Raw genomic sequence first — 23,445 nt, 5'->3', positions numbered from 1 at the left:
TGCCTCAAAAATAACAGAATTGGGGCAAATAAGTAAGATTGACCAGAGCTGGTAAGTAATGAACATGGGTAATACACAGGGTTCATTATACTATTTTATTTACCTTTGTTCACTTGATTTTTCTACATTAAAAGCTGTTTTTTAATGTTTCAAATTAGGAGAAAATGTATTCCCATATAATGCCACAGGGCATTATAATCATGTTTCCTTCAATTACGCTGCCTCATGATGTGTTGTTTCTGCTGCACTAGGCAGCTCTAAGCAGTTTGTCTTTGGTTATTCTAGCATCTTACTTCTAAACTCTTTGCCTCCAATAATATTAAAACAAAAACAAAGCAAAAAAATAACTGCTAGAAAAGGAAGGTTATAGAGAGGTCAAATATAAGGATATAATTTGGGGACTTCACACCAGAAGGAAAGATTCTCATCTCAACAGAACAAACACCAGCATCCTTACACACACACTTTTGATTGTGTCTCTGGTCCAGACCCTGAAATGAAGGAAAATTTTCAAAACAGAGTGGAAAGAAGGAAGGAATAAGTGCATTTTAAAATAATTTCACTCCTGTCTTTTCCTATTTCAAATATATCAAATAGACTGATTGGTCTTCACATTTTGGTTTGAAAGTCTTCAGTCCTGGAGATGTTGAAAGACTAACCCTAAACATTATTGGCTTGAACGTTATATAGAATTCCCCATCCAATGGAGGCTATTTAAAGATTAAGGCTATAAAACCAATAATCTTAAATTGAAAATTCCTTGCACAATGATCTTAATAGAATTTTGCATAATAGATTTATGAATCACAGAGGCCTCAGAACTTGTCCTGCATGGCATATAACAGAGTAGGGCCATGTCTATTATCCCAAGATCGCCTATATTTCAAGTATCCTATTATTGGTTTGGGAAATGCATCATCATATCCATAGAACTTAAGTAACTGAGAAACGTATTTAAATAATTTCTTCCCATCTAATACTCATCTTAAATTATGCTTCATTTTCAAGTCCTCCAAAAGGAGCAAGTCTAACAAATAAATACTTTAATGATCTATCCTTAGTTGAGTAACTCACAAGTGTTCTTTTTTTTAAAGATCACATGATAAATGGAAAAGTATACTGTAGCTATTATGTAAGTTATTCTATATGGATAGCAGTTATTCTTTATTTTTAAGATTACTTTCCTAAGGAAAAAAGTCAGTATTTTTAACCTACAGGAACACAAAAAACTATAGATAGGCTTTTGTTCAAAATAGGAAAGAAGTAAGATTGTTAATCACACAGTCTCATTCTCTGCACCAGAACAAATTTTTACTATTTTCCCCTATTTTAACAATGTAAATAGTTTTAACTACAAAATGTTTTAAAGAACTAAGTACAAACTAAAAGAAAAATACAGGGAAAGTTACTAAATTAGAAAGGGGTCTTTCTGTTCATTTTCAAAACTATAGTCTCAAAGATTACAATGAAATCAGGTAATTTAAACTTAAACAAAACTAATGTCCTAGTTAATACAGTAAGAAAATGTATACAGACATGAAAGGAAGAAAGAAAATTGTCTTTGTTCACAGATGACATGATCATCTACAGAGAAAACCAGAAAGAAATCAACAAAAAAACACCTGGAACTAATAAATATTTATATCAAAGTTGCAGAATACAGTTAATATTTTAAAAATCAATCAGTTTTCTATATACCAGCAATAAACAAGTGGGTTTTGAAATTAAAAACATATATTTATATTTATACCCCCAATAAATGGAATCTAACAAAATATGTAAAATATCTATATGAGGAAAAGTATAAAACTGAAGAAAGATACCAAAGAACTAAATAAATGGAGAGATATTCCCAGTTCCTGGTAGGCAGACTCACTATCAAGATGTCAGTTGTTTCCAACTTGATCGAGGCTTCAGTGAAGGCCCAATCAAAATCCTAGCAAGTTCATTTGTGGCTATCAACAAACATATCCTAAAATTTATATGGAGAGGCAAAAGACCCAGAATGGCCAACACAATATTGAAGGAGAAGAACAAACCTGGAAGACTGACACTACCCAACTTCAAGTCTTACTATAAAGTACAGTAATCAAGACAATATGGTGCTGGTTTCCCATTGTGAAGTTAGAAGCACGGGGGGGAAAAATTAAGAGACAAGGGCAAAATTGACAACTAATTCCTCAGATCAGAAATTCAACATGGCTTATCCTCTCTGGGCCTCACTTTCCTCATCTGTGAAGTAGGAAGAGCACCGACCTCCTTAGAGTTTTTCTAAAATGTAATGTGTTAATGACCCTGAAATATCTTAAATGGTGCCAGGCCCAGTAAGCACACAAATGTTATTTATAAACATGGCTTACTTATCCTGAGAGACAAATACCCTTTTTCATCCATAATCAAAATAAAATATTCTAAAAGACAGCTTGTAGTATAAGTGATTTATGAACTATATTCTACTACAATGTTCTAATGACTTCACATATAATGTCTCCCCAACTGGTGTATGACAACATCCCAACTCATCTCTTTGCCTCTGTTCTCTCCTTCCTCTAACCCAGTGGTTCCCAACATAGGGCACACGCCCAACATGGGGGCAGGGAATTTTTTGCATTTCTTATGGTTCTAGGGGCCTCATATACAGTATGTAAATATATATTGTGACATATTTATGCATTTCAGTTCTTTATTATATGTTTTGAAACTTTATTTGCTATTTTTTCATATCACATCACTTCATATTATTTTTTTTAACAATTTCTTAGTGATTTCTTCCTCAGTACTTCAACTGTCCCTTCATTCTTTTATTTTTCTTTCATGGATGACATGTTCTTTGGAAGCTGGTTTAGACCAAGTTAATGGCCTTTTAGGCTTCCTCCACATGAATAGGAGTTCAACTTTTTGAATAATAAGAATTATATGTCACGGGGCGGGGGGCATCAGGATTTTAGAGATGCTTAGGTGGGGCATGGCTAAAAAACAGTTGGGAACCACTGTTCTAACCTATTCTGCACACCACTGCCCAATAACTGGTCTTGCTAAAATCCTAATTTCACAAATATGAATGTATCCTGCTCAAGTTCTCCCATAGGCTGACACATCAAGCCTACAATCTTCAGCTTAGTTTTTAAGGTAATTAACAATGTCACCTATTGTAATTATTTCCTAATGTAAACCCTCTATACCGATCAGGTGGCTAACTATCACCTTTGTACCACTGCCCACTCTGCTCTCTCTGTCTGAAATATGACTCTCCTCTTCATCTGTCCATTCTTATCAGTCCTTCTAGATCAGCTCAAATCTCACACTCGCTCCACAAAACTTCCAGGACCATTTAGTACTTCAGGGATCTCTCACTTCTCGTTACTAAGAGTACGACACAACCTTTAGCATGTTATTATGTATTTATTAACATTTCAAAATGGTCTTATATAATCTTATTTCTCCAAATTAGATTATAAATTGCTCAAAGACAAAAACATGAATTAGAGTTCACTCAAATCCTGATGGTGCTGGTAAGAGATACAGCAACTCAAATGTCAAAAAGGCATAATTCAGTGTTCTAACATAAGAAGCTAGTAAATGTATTGTAAGATTATTGGAGAATCCAAATTATGAATATTCTGTAGTCATTGAGGATAACACAACTATTTATTTACTGACATATAAAGAAAGATGTTCATAAGATACTGAAAACAAAAAGGGTATAATATTTGCAAGATGACTAAATTTCTGTATGTATAAATATACTTACTGTATGTGTATGCATAAAATATCCTCAAGAACTACATACCAAAACCATAAAGTAATAGTTCTCATTGGATGGTAGGAATTATGTTCATGAAACAAAAATATGCAGTAATTAACAACTCTGCTTTCAAAAAAGTTTAAAAGGAAATAATATTGCCAGTGCGGTTCCATGGTTGAGCATCGACCTATGAACCAGTAGAACATGGTTTGATTCCCAGTCGAACCATGGAATAAACAACATGGGATATATGGAATAAACAACATGGGATATATGGAATAAACAACATGCCTGGGTTTTGGGCGCAGTCCCCAGTTGGGGGCATGCAAGAAGCAGCCGATCAATAATTCTCTCATCATTGATGTTTCTATCTCTCTCTTCCTCTCCCTTCCTCTCTGAAATCAATAAAAATATATTTTTTTTAAAAAGGAAATACTATTTAAGATATAATGTCAAATGTAAAGGTAGATTATGAAAATGTACATAGAATATAATCCCAACGCATAAAAATAAAAATGGAAGACTGTATTCCAATTGATAAAATCTATAGCTTACCTTTACACAATCCTGTTTTTGATGTTTGTTTCTAATTTTCTGCAAGAAGAAGGTATTACCTTTATATAATCAAATATAAACAAACAGTATTTCTAAAACATGGTTTGAAGCAGCACTTGACTTCCCCTAAAATAGAGGGCAGATGGAAGGGAGGGAAGGAACACCTTGGAGAAGTTAAATATGTGGAAAAAGATTCAAAGGCAGTGCCTATTCTTTATCACCTGTATTCTAAGATGAACTGGAAGAATCTGGGAATGGAATAAACACCCGCTTTTATATCAAGTACAGGACAAAGTCTGAATCCAGGCACAATATTAAGCTATAAATGGTTACACTCAGAACAGAATCTGGCAATTTAATATCACTAGAGCCCTATCTCTGTTCCATCCTGCTCCTCCAAAAAAAGTTGTTCCCAAATCTATCTTCAGTAAAGAATTATCCTATATAATAAAAGGCTAATATGCATATTGTTCCCTCGACCGGGAGTTCTACCAGGGGGTGGGGTCGGCCCACTAACCTCCCATGTCCCCACCCCCCCACCCCCCGCCAGCCGGCAGGGCCCCACCTGTGCACAAATTCGTGCACCAGGCCTCCAGTTTTTGTAAAAGAACCACTTGGCACACCTTTGTTTAGAGCCTATTCTCTCATTTCATTTTAACCCATGAGGAAATCTGGATTTACTTATTCTATTTCATACATTTTCTTTTTATAGGATTTTGTATTATTTACTATTCTTGAATACATTATCTGTCTCTGAACAAGAAAATCCTCTTAATGATTTCAAGTTAGGCAGGCAAAATGTTTTGCTTCCAGAAGCTGTCAGAGTTATTGTATAAACAGGTATGGACAGAGGAAGGAAATGCCTCGCCAACAATACTGACAAAGAGCAGCAGAACAGTCTGAATTCCTTGGCATAACATTTAGATCTATCACAACTGTTCTCCATTCACTCCCCACTATAAAGTATCTGCTCATTAAAGTTTCCTCTGTTACATTATACCCCCTCCCTCTTTCCAACAATGATAACCAATGTGTGGGCACTAATTGGCAGCCACACAAATCTGGAGTCAAATCCAAGTTCTGCCAGTTTGGCTTCTGGGCAAGTTACAACTTCTTTGAGGCTCAACTTCCTCATCCTGTAAAATGAGGAATAAAAAATCTACCTTGTGAGTTATTGTAAAGATTAGAAATAAAGCATGGAAAGCCCCCAGCACAATGCTCAGCATACAGTTGGCATGTGATAGAATGCTAGTATTTCCTGGCTCTGTGCCTTCACACATGCTATTTGCTCTACCTAGGATGTTACTGTGTCCCCCTCTCCACTGGGATACTACCAATCAAGACCCAGGCTTAATACTTTATCTTATGCAAAGCCTTCCTTTTCTCCCTTATGTAATCGGTGGCTTCCTTCTGAGTTAGTTGAGTATTTTGTTCTTTTCTCCACCATAATTCTTTTTTTTTTTTTTTAAATATATTTTATTGATCTTTTACAGAGAGGAAGGGAGAGATACAGAGTTAGAAACATCGACGAGAGAGAAACATCGATCAGCCGCCTCCTGCACATCTCCTACTGGGGATGTGCCCGAAACCCAGGTACACGCCCTTGACCGGAATCGAACCTGGGACCTTTCAGTCCACAGGCCGATGCTCTATCCACCGAGCCAAACCGGTTTCGGCCACCATAGTTCTTATTACAACAAATTCTAATAATTTGTTATCCGATATGGGCTGAATATTTGTGTCTCCCCCAAAATTCCTCTATGACAGTATTAGAAAGTTGGACCTTTGGGATGAGATCAGGTCGTAAGGGTGGAGCCATCATGAATGGGATAGTGCCCTGATAAATGAGACCCCAGTCTCCTCACTCTCTCACTCCTTCCACAATGTGAGGAGTCAGAGTGAACAGGAAGTAAACCTTCACCAGACACCAACTCTGCTGCCGCCTTGATCTTCAACCTTTCAACCTCCAGAACAATGAGAAATAAATTTTTGTTGTTTGTAAACCATCCACTCTATAGTATTCTACTATAGCAACCTGAACTAAAACATTATGATTTTCTCTGAATAAAGACTGGAGGTTCCTTAAAGACTGGTGAGTTTATAATTCATCTTTGTATCATCTAGCGCTGAGCCTAGAGTACTCAAATGTTTCTGAATAAAACCAACCAAAAAAATCTTACAAAAATGTTATAGCATCCAAGGGAGAGAAGTAAGGGCAAATGGCACAGTGAGGTCAAATAGGTTGAAAATATAAAAGATGCTGTGACATTTGGCAATTAGGAAGTAGAAAGCAACCTGGAGAAATCAATTTCCATAAAATAGTAGGGCCTGAGCAGTGTCGTGGGAGTTAGCAGGTGAAAACAATGTCTTTAAAATGAGCAATTAAGGAAAAAGCAAGTTGAAGGTGAAGCAGAATTAAGAAAACATTTCTTCATGGCAAGATGAACCAAGGGAAAGGCTGAGTATTTAAAAAAGGAATAAAATCAGCAAGATTCCGGGAAGGTATCAGGATAGTTAGGTTCTGGGCTACACTCAGCTGAAGGTTGAGTGAGGGTAAAATACAACTTAAATTTTGAGACAGAAGTAGTCTGGAAAAACCAAGTTAATACTTTTTTATAATGGACTAGGAGGTGATCTCTAAAGACTTTTGCAGCTCAAAACATCATTACATAATCTTTTAATACCAATGAAATACTCTTAAATCCATCCATTCCTTTCCCTTTCCACTGCCCTAGCAATCAGTATTGGTATACTCTGAAATAAACAGTAGTATTCTCTTCTCTAGTCACTGTCTGCTCCCTAGCCCTTTCTCGATTTCATTACTTGAACAGATCTTCCCCAAGCCACTGTTTTATATTTTTCAGATAAATAGATAATGGACGTGCATATATAGGTAGATGTATATGTGTGGGTATATATTTTTAACACTGTAACATTTGTTTAGAAACTTGGATTTGTTCCAAGGCAACCAATATATTAGGGAGCATGCTAAGCATGAGACAAATTTCACATTTGCTCATGCACAACTGCAAGAATCACTAGGTAAGCACAAAAGACACTACCCATCCACATAGAAATACACCAAAATGCACACGCCTCAAACATCTGCCAGGTAGCTCAGTTCACTGCATGTGTTAAGAGCCACACCCATCCACACCTGGTGCTACACTTTCAGTCCAATTTCAGGTAATCCTTCCTCCACCACAAGTTGCAACTCTTTTGACATCCACTTCTACAAGCAAACTTTATAACATTTTTTATTATATTTTTATTGATTTCAGAGAGAGAGAGAGAGAGAGAGAGAGAGAGAGAGAGAGAGAGAGAGAGAGAGAAACATCAGTGAAGAAAGAGAAACACTGATTGGCTACCTCCTGCATGCCCCACATTGGGGATAGAGCCTGTAACCAGGGCATGTGTCCTGATCAGAAAAACCGTGACCTCCTGGTTCATAAGTCAATGCTCAACCAATGAGCCATGCCAGCCAGGCAAACTATACATCATTTTTGAGGTCAAGTGTCATATTTACTAGAGTACTTACGTATTTCTTCACAATTTAACATGCATAAAATTGTACTTGTCTTTATTAAAGTTTCTATCTTTTTACATGTCACTGACAAAATTTTTTAGTGTTATGTCCCTAAACTCAATTTTTCATTTGCCCTGTGGTTTTTATTGTGATTTTGCATGCCACAGTGAGTTTTAAGAACTTGTATGTTAAGATCTTACCCACACTTATAATTGCAGTTCTGATGACCAATTTTCCACCAAAATCAAAGGTATAAAGGTTTTAAAAAAAAAAAAAATCACCAACTCTGGGCATCCTTCACAATTATCTGAAGGTCCTAGTACCTATGAGGTATTTTTATAAAGACCCAAACACTTTTCTTGAAAATGCTTCAGGATACACAATGTTTGTGCATGTTGGAGGTGGGGGGATGGGGAGCTGTTTATGTTAAGATGACTTATTTATCTTCCAATAAGAAAGCTACATAATAGGACAGAGAAGCAGCAGGGTCCTTTCCCAATCAAGTAATGCTTAAGTATTCTAATATCAAATAACACCAACATTTCCATTGCTAAAAACAGAAAGTATAATGGTGGTTGCCAGGTGCTGCTGAGATGGTAAAATGGGGAGTAATTGTTTAATGGGTATAGAGTTTCAGGGGTTTTTTTTTGTTTTGTTTTTAATCCTCACCGAGTATATTTTTTCCATTGATTTTTTAAAATTTTTTTTATTATTACATATGTGTCCTTATCCCCACGTTACCCCCTATCCTTGCCACTCATGCCCTCACCCCCCTGTTGTCTGTGTCCATTGGTTAGGCCTATATGCTTGCATATAAATCCTTTGGTTGATCTCTCCCCCTTACCCCCACCCTCCCCTACCTTCCCTCTGAGGTTTGACGGTCTGATCGATACTTCTCTGTCTCTGGATCGTTTTTGTTCATTAGTTTATGTTGTTCATTATATTCCATAAATGAGTGAGATCCTGTGGTATTTATCTTTCTCTGACTGGTTTATTTCACTTAGCATAATGCTCTTGAGGTCCATCCATGCTGTTGCAAATTGTAAGAATTCCTTCTTTTTTACCTCAGCGTAGTATTCCATTGTGTAGATGTACCACAGTCTTTTAATCCACCCATCTACTGATGGGCACTTAGGCTGTTTCCAGATCTTAGCTATGGTGAATTGTGCTGCTATGAACACAGGGGTGCATATATCCTTTCTGATTGGTGTTTCTGGTTTCTTGGGATATATTCCTAGAAGAGGGATCACTGGATCAAATGGGAGTTTCATTTTTAGTTTTTTGAGGAAACTCCATACTGTTCTCCATAGTGGCTGCACCAGTCTGCATTCCCAACAGCAGTGCACGAGGGTTCCTTTTTCTCCACATCCCCTCCAGCACTTGTCGTTTGTTGATTTGTTGATCATAGCCATTCTGACAGGTGTGAGATGGTACCATATTGTCATTTTGATTTGCATCTCTCGGATGATTAGTGACTTTGAACATGTTTTCATATGTCTTTTGGCCTTTCTTCTGTCTTCTTTCGAAAAGTATCTATTTAGGTCCATTGCCTATTTTTTTATTGTGTTGTTTATCTTCCTTCTGTTAAGTTGTATGAGTTCCCTGTAAATGTTGGAGATTAAACCCTTATCGGTGATAACATTTGCAAGTATGTTTTCCCATGCAGTGGGCTTTCTTGTTGTTTTGTTGATGGTTTCCTTTGCTGTGCAAAAGCTTTTTATTTTGATGTAGTCCCATTTGTTTATTTTCTCTTTAGTTTCCATTGCCCTCCATTGATTTTTAGAGAGATTGGAAGGGAGGGAGGAGAGAGAGATGAAAGGGAGGGAGGAAGCGAAGAAAAAGAGAAGCACTGATGTGAGAGAGATACATTGATTGGTTGCCTCCCACATTCACCCCTACTGGGGCTGGGGAACCTGGAATCGAGGTACTTGCCCTTGACCAGAAATCGAACCCGCAACCCTGCGGTTCGAGGGCCCATGCCCTACCCATGAGCAAAACCAGTCAGGGTGAGTTTCAGTTTTACCAGATAAAAAGAGTTACAGGCTAGAGAGTGGTGATGGTTGCACAACAATGTGAATATATTTAATTCCACTGAATGTACAAAATGGTTAAGATTTTATGTTATGGGTATTTTCCACACCAAAAAATTTTAAAAAATCCATTCCTGTTTTTGAAGTCATACTAACATCATAAAAATACCCACGATGAATAACTAAATATGTGAATATGTATTAATGTGGTCCCATTTTTTTATGTAGATATACAGAAAACAGATTTAGAAACAGATATTACTATGTATAAGATAACAGGTGATGTTTATCTTTTCTTGTGTTTCCACAAAGAAACTACACTGAACACATTTAAAAAAAAAACAAAAACTTACTTTTACCAGAAAATAATAATAAATGCATAATAATATACCAGTCTTATCAAGAATTTGAAACCTAAAAGTAACTTCTTTTGACTATTTCAGCTAATATAATCTTACTTTTATTTCATATTCTTCAAGTACCATCTTCTAAATGTTAATTTTGCTCTTCATAACTGAAATTTCCATTCTTTTTGAATATTACTAAAAACATTTTGCAAGAAATTCCAAAACAGAAAATCATTCCATACTTTATATAACCTGCAAATTTCTCAAAGAAATAAGATTAAGTAGTCCACTTACATGCCCAAAGATCAGCAATTTTCAACCTTTTTCATCTCATGGCACACAAAATTACTAAAATTGCTAATCTGACAAAAACAGAGGTGTCATTTTTATTCATTCACACTGGACGGCTATTGTAATTGTTTGCTTTATTTAACAATCTAAAGAAAAAGAGGTCAGTGCCTCTAACTAAACAGTCAGCTACTGCATGTTTTAAAAATTCTTGCAGTACACCAGTTGAAAATCGCTGCTATAGATAGACGATACTAGACGGTATATTTTGAAGTCAATTTTATTACAAAAAATGTTTTTTCATTCTATATTTCAAACTGTGTTTTATTATCTTTATTTGTCTCATCAGTTAGTCCACTAGAATTTATATAAAGAGCTTGCAAACAAATTTGTAGCTGTCACAGAATTATAATCTATAACATAAATTCTCTGTTGTGTTTTCACCAAAACCCCAACAAAATACACACTTTCATAATACAACAGCCCATTTTTCTTTCAATTCAACACGAGTTAAAACAGATGAGACTATTATTGAAAACTGTATTGTGCACTTTCAAGAGCACAACAGACTAAGGACTTCCAGCCAAGGTGGCAGAGTAGGTAAACTCTGCTCACCTCCTCCAACAAACACTTCAAAATTACAACTAGATTATAGAACAACCATCATTGAGAGCCAACTGAAGACAAAATGAATAGAATTCCTGTAACTGAATATATAAAAAAGAAGCCATGTGGGACTGGTAGGAGGGGCAGAGGTGCAGAACCCGCAGGTCCCACGCCCATGGTGTGGCAATTAAGAATTGAGGGGGGCCCCTATCTCAGCTCCGGACGTCTCCAATGAGGAGGGGTCCCAGCTCCACACCAGGCTCCCCAACTCAGGAATCAATGCAGAAAAGAGGAGTCCCCATAAGACTTGGCAGTGAAAAACAGCAGAGATTATGTGCCAGAGATACAAATGGTTGCAAGAGACCAAGGAGCTGCAGGTCTTAAAGAGACCATGCACAGACTCACTCACTCACAAACCCACGCACTGTAAGTCCCAGTGCAGGGACAGCAACTCAGAAACAGCCAAAACACACAGGAAGGAACTAAACTGACTAACGTCAGGAGCAGGGCTGAAGGAGAAAGGATCAGGACAACTTTCTCTAGGGATGTAAGTGCTGGCATGTGTCATTACTCCTTTGTTGAACTATTCTCCTTACCCAGCTGGCCCTGTCTGGCAGGCACCAAATATGGTGCCTCCATTAACCTGGCTAACACCATATCCCCTACCTCAGTGATTCCCTGAGACCACCTCCCTTCACCCAACTTACTCACTCGGTCTCAGCCTCTTAGCAGCTTTCCAACACAAGCAGCCTGCCTCAGCTCAGCTTGAGGACTTTCCCAAAATTTCTCAAAGGTCCACAAACCCCAAACAAGCATCACTGGCCTTGGCATGCCTTGTAGGTCTTGCTAAGCAGCCACAAACCCAGCACAAGTGGTGACCAGTCTCAACTTGTATTGTAACTCCCATGAACTGGATCCAAGCCTGGCCTAAGAGGTGGCCAGTATTGACCTGGAACATAGCTTCCACTAAGCAGTCAGTCACAAGCCCGGCAGAAGGGGCAGAGTTGGCCTCAGCTCACAATGCGGCACCCACCAAGGGCCCCAAGCCCAGAACAAGTGGCAACTAGCCTCAGTTCACAGCATAGCCTGTCCCAAGCACCTCCAAGCCCAGCACAAGCAACAACCAACCAGATTACAATACATGGGAGTTACTACCAAGAGGCCCCAAACCCAGCATAAGTAGCAGTGGGCCTGCAACAAGTCTCTTCTACGAGGCCCCAGATCCAGCACACCTGGTAGCTGGCTTCAGAGCACACGGGTGCACCACCCAACTAGCTCCAGTAACAATACACCCAAAAGGCAAACTCAGCTGGCACCAGAGCTCCACTAAAGCAACTCCTGCTCCATGTGGTCAACGCAGGCAAAACAGCTCATCCACTATAGTCACAGCTAGCCCTCCCAACCAGTCAGCCTGACAGTCAATCCCATCCACTGACATAACAACAGCAACTGACGCCCAACTACAAAGAAGGGCATACACAACCCACACAGGGGACACCCCTGGAGCACCTAGCACAGGTGACGAGGGAGACTGCCAGAGTCCCACAGGACACCTTCTACATAAGCCACTCTATCAAAACTGGGAGATGGCCTAATACATAGAAACAAAGGGAGTCAGCAAAAAACGAGGAGACAAAGACATGTCTCAAATGAAAGAACTCGGCAAAACTCCAGAAAAAGAACTAAATGAAATGGAGATGAGCTATCTACCAGATACAAAGTTTTAAAAAAACTGGTTATAAGGATGCTCAATGAACTGAGAGGAAGAATACAGGGACTCAGTGAAAAGTTCAAGAAGACAGAAAATATAAAAAAAGAACCAGTTAGAAACGAAGAATACAGTAACTGAAATGATGAATACATTAGAAGGAATAAACAGCAAATTAGATGAATCAGAAGACTAAATCAGAGATCTAGAAGACGAAGTAGCAGGAAACACCCAATTGGAAGAGCAAAAAGAAAAGAAAGACTTTTTTTAAAGGAGGATAGCTCAAAGGATCTCTAGGACAATATCAAGGTTAATTCCGCATCACCGGGTAACAGTAGGAGAAAGAGAGCAAAGGATTAAAAACATATTTGAAGAAATAATGACTGAAATCCTGATGATGAAAATAGAAATACAATTCCAGTAAGTGCATAGAGTGCTGAACAAGATGGTCCATTCCAGGGCACATCAAAATTAAAATGCCAGAGGTTAGACAAAGAGGGAATCTTAAAACAGCATTAAAAAAAAGCAGTTGATTACATACAAGAGAGCTCCCATTAACACTATTAGCTGAAACTTTGCAGACCATAAGTGACTAGCAAGAAATATTCAAAGTCATCAAAGGCAAAGGATTATAACCAAGAATACTTTACCCAGCAAGGTTTTCATTTAAAATCAAAGAGATGAAGTTTTCCAGACAAGAAAAAGCTAAAGGATTTCATCACCACTAAACCAGTACTATAAGAAATGTTAATGGGATTTCTTTAAGAAGCTCTTTTAAAATATAAGAAAATATAGGAAAGTAAAAAATGCTCATTGACAAAAGCAAATAGTAAAAACAGTACATCAACCAACTATAAAGCTTAAAAGACAAAATTTAAAAGACAAAGTAGAAACATAATGTGTAATTACAACAATAAATTAAGGGATATACACAAACACATACACAAAAGAAGTAAATAAAGATAAAAACATAAACATGGAAAGGGTGATTAAAACTGTAGACTTTTGAATGTGTTGGAACTTAAGCAACCATTAGCCTAAAATAGACTACTACAACATAGCTTAGTATATATGAAGCACATGGTAACCACAAACCAAAAATCTATAGATTTATAAGAAATAAAGAGAAAGGAATCCAAATATAACACCATAGAAAATCATCAATCTATAAAACAGAGCAAGAGAATAAGAAAGGAACAGAAAAGAACTATAAAAATAATCAGAAAAAAATTCATAAAATGGCAATAGCTAACACCTATCAACAATTACTTTAAATGTAAATAGACAAAATGCTCCAATCAAAAGACATGGCATGGCTAAATTAACAAAAAGAAAGAAAGAAAAAAAAAAGACCTGTATATATGCTGCCTACAAGAGACCCACTTCAGATCTAAAGACACAAGCAGACTGAAAATAAAGGGATGAAAAAAGATATTTCATGCAAATGAAAACACACAAACAAAAAGCTGGAGCAGCAATACTTGTATCAGCCAAAATAGATTAAGTGTTAGAGGCTTTTTTCAGTAGTCTAAGCTTCTAACAAATTCTGGACAATATGTAATATGACTGTTATGTAAATGTTTGTAAGGTACAATGCAATTCCAAATAGATCAAGTTGTCCGTTAAAATATCTATAAAGTTTAATTAGAAGAAAAAATGAGAATGCTTAACATCCCAATATGAAATTTCCATTAGATATCAACAACGAATTGTCAATGTAACCTGTACAGCAACTATAACTTATCATTTGGTCATCTTTAGAACATCTTACAAATATTATTTGATTTGATTCATATAACAATCCTGTTAGATAATAGTATCAATTTCATGTGAGATATTGGTAAACCAGTATAGGGCATTGAAGTCAGTTCTTCCTAAAATTTAGTGTGTACAAGAATTACTCAAGAACATGTTAAAATGCAGTCTCAAGTAATCCCTACCCTCCCCCAGACTGAGATGAACCTCAGTAATCAGCATTTTGAGGAAACAACATACAGGTAGTGCCCTCCCACTCCCCCGACTACACACAGCTTTTAGGACACTAATCCAAGTAACATACTAACACTGTAAGTGGTCTAAAACACCATTTGTGCTCTGACTCGAAGTTTCCAAATGATTAGATCAGCGATTTTCAACCGGTGTACAGCAAGAATTTTTGCAATACCTGACTATTTAGTCAGGGGCACTGACCTCTTTTCCCTTAGATTGTCAAATAAAAGAAAATGATAACAGCCAACACAACAACAATCGATGGTGTGAAGGCCCTATTTTGAAATATGTATATAATAAGGTTACATCTAGTTGGTTAATTCTTGCTACCAGAAATCCTTATATACAACTACAGGCACTGGATTTTTTTTACTCCTCACCCGAGGATATGTTTATTGATTTTGAGAGAAAGAGGAGGGGAATAAGGTGTAGAGAGAGAAGCGTCAATGTGAGAAACATCTACTGGTTGCCTCCTATACATGCTCTGACCGGGAATCGAACCTGCAACCTTTTGGTGTACAGGATGACATTCCAACCAACTGAACCACCTAGCCAGGACAGCACCTGATTTTTTTAAAAAGTCACTTTAGAGCAAAAAGGATTGGTAAATTCTATTATTATCTTTGTAACTCAATCAAAATTATACCTATTTTTTTGTCAGATCAGCAAAAAATATATTTTTTGGTGTGCCACAGAATTTTAGTAGTTAGTTAACATGTGCCCTAAGATGAAAAAGGTTGAAAATCATTGGTTTAGATATTGGAGCTTTGCAGATCTCCAAGAACAACATGTAAAATTTTAAATAAATTGAAATGTTACATTCAGTTAAATTAAAAATCTTACACTAAACTCCAGTACAAATGGTAATAGGTCACCAAGTTTTAAGAAACTTAAAACGAAGTAGATTCTACCATTAATTTCATTTTTTCTGTGAAAGAGGGATAGAAACATCAATGATGAGAAAGAATCATTGATCAGCCTGCTCCCATATGCCCCCTACTGGGGATGGAGCTCCCAATCCAGGCACCTCCCCTGACCAGGAATGAAACCATGACCTCCTGGTTCATAGGTCGATGCTCAACCACTGAGCACACTGGCTGGGCTGATTATTTTAATTTAATAGCTTCTCATGCTTTGAAAACTGTTGCTCTTTACTGAATAGGGAGCTAAGACTTAGGTACCTCAGGTTTTAGGAACATAACGAAAAATTAGGATAAAAATATAAAAGCACTTAGAGAGCACAAATTTATGAATATACTAAAATCCATGGAACACTCTAAACCCTGGTCGGTGTCTCTCAGTGATTAGAGTGTCAGCCCTCCACTGAAGGGTTGAGGGTTCAATTCCCGGTGTCTCTCTCCCATCAATGTTTCTCTCTGTCTCTCTCCCCATCCATCCCTCCTTTCCACTCTATCGATTAAAAATCAAGGAAAAAAATATGAGGCAAGGATTAACAACAAACATCAAACACTTTAGAAGGATGAATTTTATGGTATGTCAATTATACCTCACTTTTTAAAAAGGAAAAAAAAAACACTTAGAAAATGTCAAATTCTAGTATTTCCCAATAATGTTAAACTTCTAAGACATTATATTAGCATTACTATTAAATAGCATAATTATTTTCTGGCTTACATCACAGATGCTAAAAACTAATGTAGAAATAATAAAGAGAATAAGGCCACTAGCTTAATAAAGATCTTAAATAACAATTTTAATGCCAATGGTAATATGTTTACTTGCTAAATTTTTCCAATAAAGTCCCACTTCATCTGCCTTTTATAATACGGCCATTTTCAAATTCTATACAATATGTTAGTATCTTATATTTTACTATAATAATCTTTGTATTTATTAAATTCAGAATATAGCATATAATACTCTATGTATATAAAAGCCTAAGTGACCATTACAACTGAACGACTAGAACGACCAGTCAACCAGTTGCTATGATGTGCACTGACCACCAGGGGGCAGACACTCAATGCAGGAGCTGCCCCTGGTGGTTAGTGAACTCCCACAGCCAACCTCCCACGGCCCCTCCCCCCCGCTGGCCACTCCCCTCCCCCCCCCCACAGGCCTCGATCTCTGGCCAGGCTGAGGGACCCCACCCATGCATGAATTAGTGCACTGGGCCTCTAGTATATAATAAGATTAAGCACAAGGCTTTGAAGGCAGACTATCGCTGCTTCTTACCACAAACTCAGGAAGTAACTTACCCTCTCAGCAGGGCCCCATCTTCCTTTAGGTTTGTACACCAATATATGTAAAGTGCTTAGAAGAGTGCCTGGCACTTAATAAAGCACACCATAAATGTCATCTACTTTAATTGCATAGTTATTTTTATGGAAAAAAGCATCTCTTAGATAACTCACTATAAATCATAATATTAAAAATTCAATTTACTTTATCAATGAAGTCAAACATTTAGGAAAGTCTGGCTTATATCTTATTAAGCAACCTCAGTGTTTATGCTATATTTTTCCAACTCTGACTCACTATTAGTTCCTCCCCTGACTCACCACATAGACAGGTAGGTAGACAGTCTGGAATATAATGGGCATTCCAAATGGCATTTCTTAATCTACCTGGATTTATAAAGTTTACTAAGTGGAACTTGTCCCATATAATGTTGAACAAATATGCTGAGTGATTATTACTTACATTTTGCTCATTTAAAAATGCTCCTTTAAACTATGCCAATCACTGCTCTATGCGATCAAGAGTCATTTTAAACTCTCTAAGAATCCATTTTATTTCCTCTGGAAATGGGGATAAAAAGAGTAAATGTAACTACCACATGGGATTGCTGCGAGCATTAATTAAGACAACACATAAAGTACTTTAGCCAACTACTATGAAATCAGTGAGTTTCAATATATGTTACCTTTTCTATTTAAATCAAAACCTTAGTGTCATTTGAGTTCTACCTATTAAAAGAGTTTATTTTCTATGGTAATCATCTGTTAATCCACTCGTGCAAACCTACTCAACCGCAATAACAAGCACTCTGAAAACAGGGGTATATAACTATCTCAGAAGCCTTCCTCAAATACACCCCTCCTCCCTGAGTTATGTACTCTGCTCAGGAAACAGGCTGTACTTTAACACTGTACTTACCATAACTGCCTTTATTACTTGGGAGTCCCTTGTGGGCAAGGCCTGTGTCCTATTCATTTCTGTAACCCAGACTACAGCCCAATAGTCCTTAACCTTGACTCACATTAGAATCACATGGGAAGCTTATCAAAATATTATTGCCTGGGATCCATCCCAAACCTACTAAATCATGAGGGGATCAGGGAGGAAGAGGGCAAGAGTAATCAGCACAGGAGCGTATTAAGATCCTCACATGATAATGATGTGCTGCCACAGTTAAGTACCACTGCACTCTTTTAAAATACTATACAAAAAGGTATGTATACATGTATGTATGAATATATGGGTATAGAAACATAAGACTTAGCTCAAGACCCTCACTTCAATAGCCTCTCTCAGCCAATCAACTCTTCCCTTTAAACACACAATATTTCTAATAAGCAATTAATTAAAACTATTAAGATGACTTTTAAACTAACTCAGTTCTTAAGTTTTTCATGTAATTACTAGAGGCCCAATGCACGAAATTCGTGCAAGGGGCTCAGCAGTTCCAGTCACTCGGCCCTCCCAGCCCTGGCTTCATCTGGAATGTCGTTCTGCTGTTCGGTCTGATTAGCATATTAGCTCTTTATTATATAGGAGGATGCCTTAGCTCTCCTAGATTACAGTCTTGCTACTACTTCTTTTCATCACAATGCTAATGATATTACCTGGACACAAACATGTAGTAAGTATCTGACTGATCTAATAAGCATATATAATAATTATTGGCAGGAAGTATGTCACATCCAATATGGGCTATTCCCCCCCCCCCAAAAAAAAGCTCTTAAAAAGCCTCTAACTTTGTAAATGAGAACTAAAGTTTATCTCACTAATAAGCATCTGTAAATTTGCACTTTTTATTATAGTCATCAGACCCAGTATCCACCCAGTATTTTACCGTCATCCACTGCTTTCAGTTTTTGACCTGCTTCCTTCCTAAGAGTACCTTCCAGTTGTTTTTGGTATACTTAGCTGCTGTCAGGTACCTTTATAACACCGTATAATAGTTGGTAGTTAGTAAAATGAATTAAAGTCACAACGAATGTGTCACACACGTTTAATAAACACTTCTTGAAGGAACTTGCTGTTCATCAATCACTAAAATAAGCTCTTTGCATACAAATTACATGCTAATCTAATATAAACTTGGTTGGGAACAGGGTTTGAAAATAAGTCTTACTCAACACTATATATAATACAAGTCTACTTTTGAATATTGACAGATGGGAGGTTTTCTGCTTTGATACCTGAAAAAATTGTAAAATATTATATTAACTTTTAAAAACAGGAGTGCTAAGTAGTATGGCCCACAAAGCTCCGCATCTGGTCTTCTCAATGCTGACTAATAGAAATGAGTGGCACAAATTATAAAAATCAATAAGCAAACGATATGAAAATGGTTCACCTTCAAAGTTTTGAGCCACTACAAAGTATTTTACCACTACTTTGGGAGGAGGCATCAGGAAGCATGCCTGCTAATTAGATACTATGGTAAAACATGACCATGTTTTGTTGAGTCCTACAGCATGAAACAGAGCCATAGTAACCACAAAAAGAAAGCAGTCCTCAATTCCCCATTCAATAAAAAAGGTTCAAATTCCACAGACAAAAAAAAATGGTACCCTGGGTTGTTTGTTTTTAAGGAAGATTAAATTTAGGAGTTGCCAACACCCAAATGAAAAACATTCCAGAGTATTAGACTCAATTGTAGTGGGGAGTCATCTACATTCTCAGCACTATGTTCCTTACCCAAAGCAGAAGTATTAACAAAGGATGTTTCTTAGGATCTCACAAGATACACTATACTTATTTCCCTCAGTAAACATTACCCTTGTTAAAAAAACAAAATGTATCTTTTTAGCACAAGCAGCCAGACAAATAATGAAATCTAACATCTGACAGTGTATTTCCCAAATAAGAACCCTGTCAGATGAATAATGAGGAAAAGACTGAAAATGACAAGTTCTTTTATTTGGACCTCCAGCTACTTTAAAAATAAGTTGAGGAATGTAGTTTTTCCAAAGCCTTGTCTTCAGTTTCCCCTTAATCTTCATATTTTTAACTAAACAAACAACCAAAAAAACCTAGAAATTTGATTACTACTTTTAGAATTCCTTCTTAAACAATTTAATGAGTAACAGATCTTTTGTGCAAGTAGCAAGCCACAGTGAACAGTTCTGCTGGCTGATAAAAATCTCCCTGACCCACTCATAAAAATATACCCTTCAAAGACAAACTGATTTTCCAGGTGCGGAAATCATATTAAGACTTAAACATTTGGGTATGTTTGATATACACCCCAACTTAATGCCAATGCTTTTTTACTTGAACCACAATTAAAGTCAGTAATTCTTACTGTCTTCTTGGTGTCAAAGTTGAATAAATTAAAGACCAGGAGGGAAAAAAAAAAAAAGTAAAACCTAAAGAGCCAATGAGGAAAAGATGCAACTAACTACTTTGGGTGAAGCAAGGTTGTTGAATCACTTCCCAAAACCTGTGAGCTACTACTGAAGTAATCAAAACTTGTATAGGATTGTATTGTCTTGTTTTGTTGTGGGTAAAATGGTGCAGCTATTCACTAAGTAAAAATGTTTCCCCAGTCACTCTAATGGAAAGATGCTACTGCCTGCAGAAATGTTTTGAGACTGCTCAAAAAAAAAAAAAAAAAAAAAAAAAAAAAAAAAAAAAAACCAACCCTACCACAAATGTTTTCCAGAACACACAGAGCCAAATACTTAAATACGAGAAAGCGTCTCAGAAAAAAATTGTGAGTTGCTACAGCGTTCCTATTGTCCTAAATATCACTCAGAAACAAAAACAAAAAAAACTGTGTGTGTGTGTGTGTGTGTGTGTGTGTGTGTGTGTGTGTGTCTGTTGGAAAGCGCTATTTCCAAAAGTTGGCTTACATATGAAATAGGGCATATATTCATTTGGATTTACTGGGTGAGTGAAAGAACGCTGTCATGGATATACTCAGGCTAAGGCTTCTTTTCCTTTACAGGTGCTACTAAACACTGTTAAGAGAGGAGATAATCTGATCATTTGAGCCGGGCACGTGAGAAACTAAATAAAATCTGTCGTCATCACCATTAATCAATTTTTTCTAACTGACCGAGCATAAAAAAAAAAACACGTCTGAGCGAGCAAGCTCTGGGGTCTGGGGCCAGGAGCTGTGTTTCCACCGCCGCAGAAACGGATCCCGGTCGGAGATCTCAGCCCGCAAGCCTGCGCAGCACGTGTCCCGCTCGGGGTTGGGAACTTCCCGGGAAGCATCTGCCCAGAGTGAAACTCCATCACCCCCGCCCGCCCGCCAGGATCAGCAGCAGGCGCTGCCGCGGGAAAACGCTGGGCCGGACCCGAGGGGACCCGAGCCCCCGGAGGGAGACGTGGGAGGCAGCAGCCCCCGCCCCGCGCCCGGCCGCGCCCCCGCTCCCGGCTCACCTCGGCCGCGGGGATGTTGACCACGCCGGTGGAGCGCCGCTTCTCCCGCAGCTTCCTCTTCTCGATCTGCCCCTTGCCTTTCCGGGCACTGGGGCCCGCGCTCTTGCCCTTCTCGGGGGCGCCGTCCCGCTCCTCCTCGTCGCCCCGGGCCGGCGGGGCCCCCGAGGCGGAGGCGGCGGCGGCGGCGGCGCCGGCGGGGGGCTCGTCCTCCGGCCGCCGCGGGCCGGGCGCCGCCCGGGGCAGCGCCGCGGGGCCCGCCGCGCAGTTCACGCCCCCCGGAGCGGCAGGTGCGGCCGCTCCGCCCGGGAGGTTGTTGTTGAGCTCGACGGCCGCGCCGGTCGCCGAGGTGCCCAGAGCGCCCGCCGGGGGCTTCCCGGCCGCGTCGCTCCCGCCCCCGCCCGGGGCGGCGGGGCCCGGGGGGTTCTGCTTGGCGCGCAGCTTCTCGCGCTTCGCCTTCCACTCCTCCAGGAAGTCCGTGGTGCTGCCGCCGCCGGCCCGGTAGCCACCGGTCGCCATGTTCCCGGCGGGCCGGCCGGGCGCTCACCTCCGGCCGCCCCCGGCCCCGGCCGCCGCCGCCGCCGCCTCCTCCGCGCGGCCCCGCAGAGACGCGCGCACCGCCCCGGGCGCGGGCTGCCCGGTCCCCAGCCGCCGCGGTCTGCGGGAAACACACAGGGCGGGAGGGAAGCCTGAGGTCCGCGCGCCGCCAGGGGGTCTGCCCCGCGGAGCCCCCACCCGAGCGCGCCCACTGGTCCCGCCGGCGAGCGGCCGCCGAGTCCCCAACCTGCAGGGCGCCTCCGACACACCTACACGGCGGCCGGCGATCGCCGCCCCCAGGGGAGGGGACAGGGACGACCCCGCCCCCGCCCCGCCCCCCGCCCGTCCACTCAGGGGTCCGCGCCGGCGCCGGTCGGGGGACCCGCGCAGACCCCGCCACCTGTCGGCCCGTCGCCTCTCCCGCGCTCGCTGCGGCCACCGCCGGTCGGGTCCCCGCCACCGTCGCTCCCACCCCCGGGCACGGCGCGGAGGGGGGACTAGCCGCCAGCTGTCCTGCCGGGTCGGGAAGGGGCCGAGGCGTGGGGAGCGCAGGCGCCCGGGCAGCCCTTACCTGGGGGAGTTGGGGGGATGCGGCGCGGGGCTGGGACCGGGCTCCCAGGTGAGCCGAAGAGGCGGCGCCGAAGGAACCACGGCCAAGTCGCCAAGTCGCCGTCCGGAGCCCCCGGCTCTGCCGGGATGGGAGGGAGGGAGCGAGGGAGCGAGGGAGCGAGGGAGCGAGGGGCGGGCAGGGAGCCGAGCGCCGCCGAAGCCGGCGGAAAGGGCCGAGCCGGGCGGAGGGGCGCGGCCGCGGGGGGGGGGTCCGCCGCCGCCCCGCCCCCGGCGCTCAGGTGCGCGGCGCCCGCGCCCGCCCGGGGCCCGGACCGCACATTCCTGGGCTCGCGGCCCCGCGGCGGCCGGCCTCGTGGCGCCTGGGTCCCGGGGCGGGAACGGCCCTGCGCGCCCAGCACCCGGCTCCTCTCCCCGCCTCCCCCTGCTCCCACCGCCCTTCCTTTTAAGTACAAGACGAATTCCTCGAGGGAAAGGCTGGGAGGCTGCCGGCCGGGGGGAAAGTGCCGTCAGCTCGGGATGATTCCGGGCCCGACCAGCCGGACGGGAGGACGCTCCCGCGCCCCGGTCCTCTCGCTAACCCCTTTCAGAGGCACTAGGAGGGCAGGGGCAGCACAGAAAGGACGGAAACAAACCCAGCACCCCCCTCTATGAAAAGTTTCACCCTCCTGGTGAAAAGGTTACCGAAAAGCAGGGGCTTAAATGGACAGCGACTTAGCAAAAGTTGGCTGTGACCTTAGGCTTACGAGAGAAAAATTAGAAACATTTCGACAGTGTGTCGCACCGGCTGTCTCAATCCTAGCTCGAGTTTTCTTCTTAAGCCTGCCTCTACACCTCCTCTTTGCACATGGTGAATTTAGCAGCGAAAGCTCCCTGTCAACGTACTAAAGCTGCGCTGATGCTCATTCGATAGGAGCTGGGGCGGTGATTGCCTCTGTTTTTCTATCCTTCATGCGCCCTAGGCCCTA

General features: G+C 40.7%; 1 protein-coding gene across 2 annotated transcripts in view; it reads right to left on the bottom strand.

The window, feature by feature from the left end:
* The window catches only part of PAWR (pro-apoptotic WT1 regulator), a 117,758-nt gene extending 95,188 nt beyond the window's left edge, over positions 1-22,570 (bottom strand). The window contains exons 1-3 of one of the 2 annotated variants that reach the window (XM_036296777.1): positions 22,482-22,570; positions 21,377-22,031; positions 4,301-4,339 (exon numbers count right to left, since the gene is read on the bottom strand). In XM_036296777.1, coding sequence (XP_036152670.1) covers positions 4,301-4,339; positions 21,377-21,892 — 555 coding nt within the window. In that variant the 5' untranslated portion in view covers positions 21,893-22,031; positions 22,482-22,570. Of the gene's footprint in view, positions 1-4,300; positions 4,340-21,376; positions 22,149-22,481 lie in introns of those variants that run through there. The other variant, XM_036296778.1, reaches the window with a different exon arrangement.
* Positions 22,571-23,445: the final 875 nt, after the last annotated feature.

This window comes from Myotis myotis, unplaced genomic scaffold, assembly GCF_014108235.1.
Source record: "Myotis myotis isolate mMyoMyo1 unplaced genomic scaffold, mMyoMyo1.p scaffold_m19_p_3, whole genome shotgun sequence".
In the NCBI taxonomy this organism is placed as follows: domain Eukaryota; kingdom Metazoa; phylum Chordata; class Mammalia; order Chiroptera; family Vespertilionidae; genus Myotis; species Myotis myotis.
This window is presented reverse-complemented; position numbering and strand designations above follow the sequence as displayed.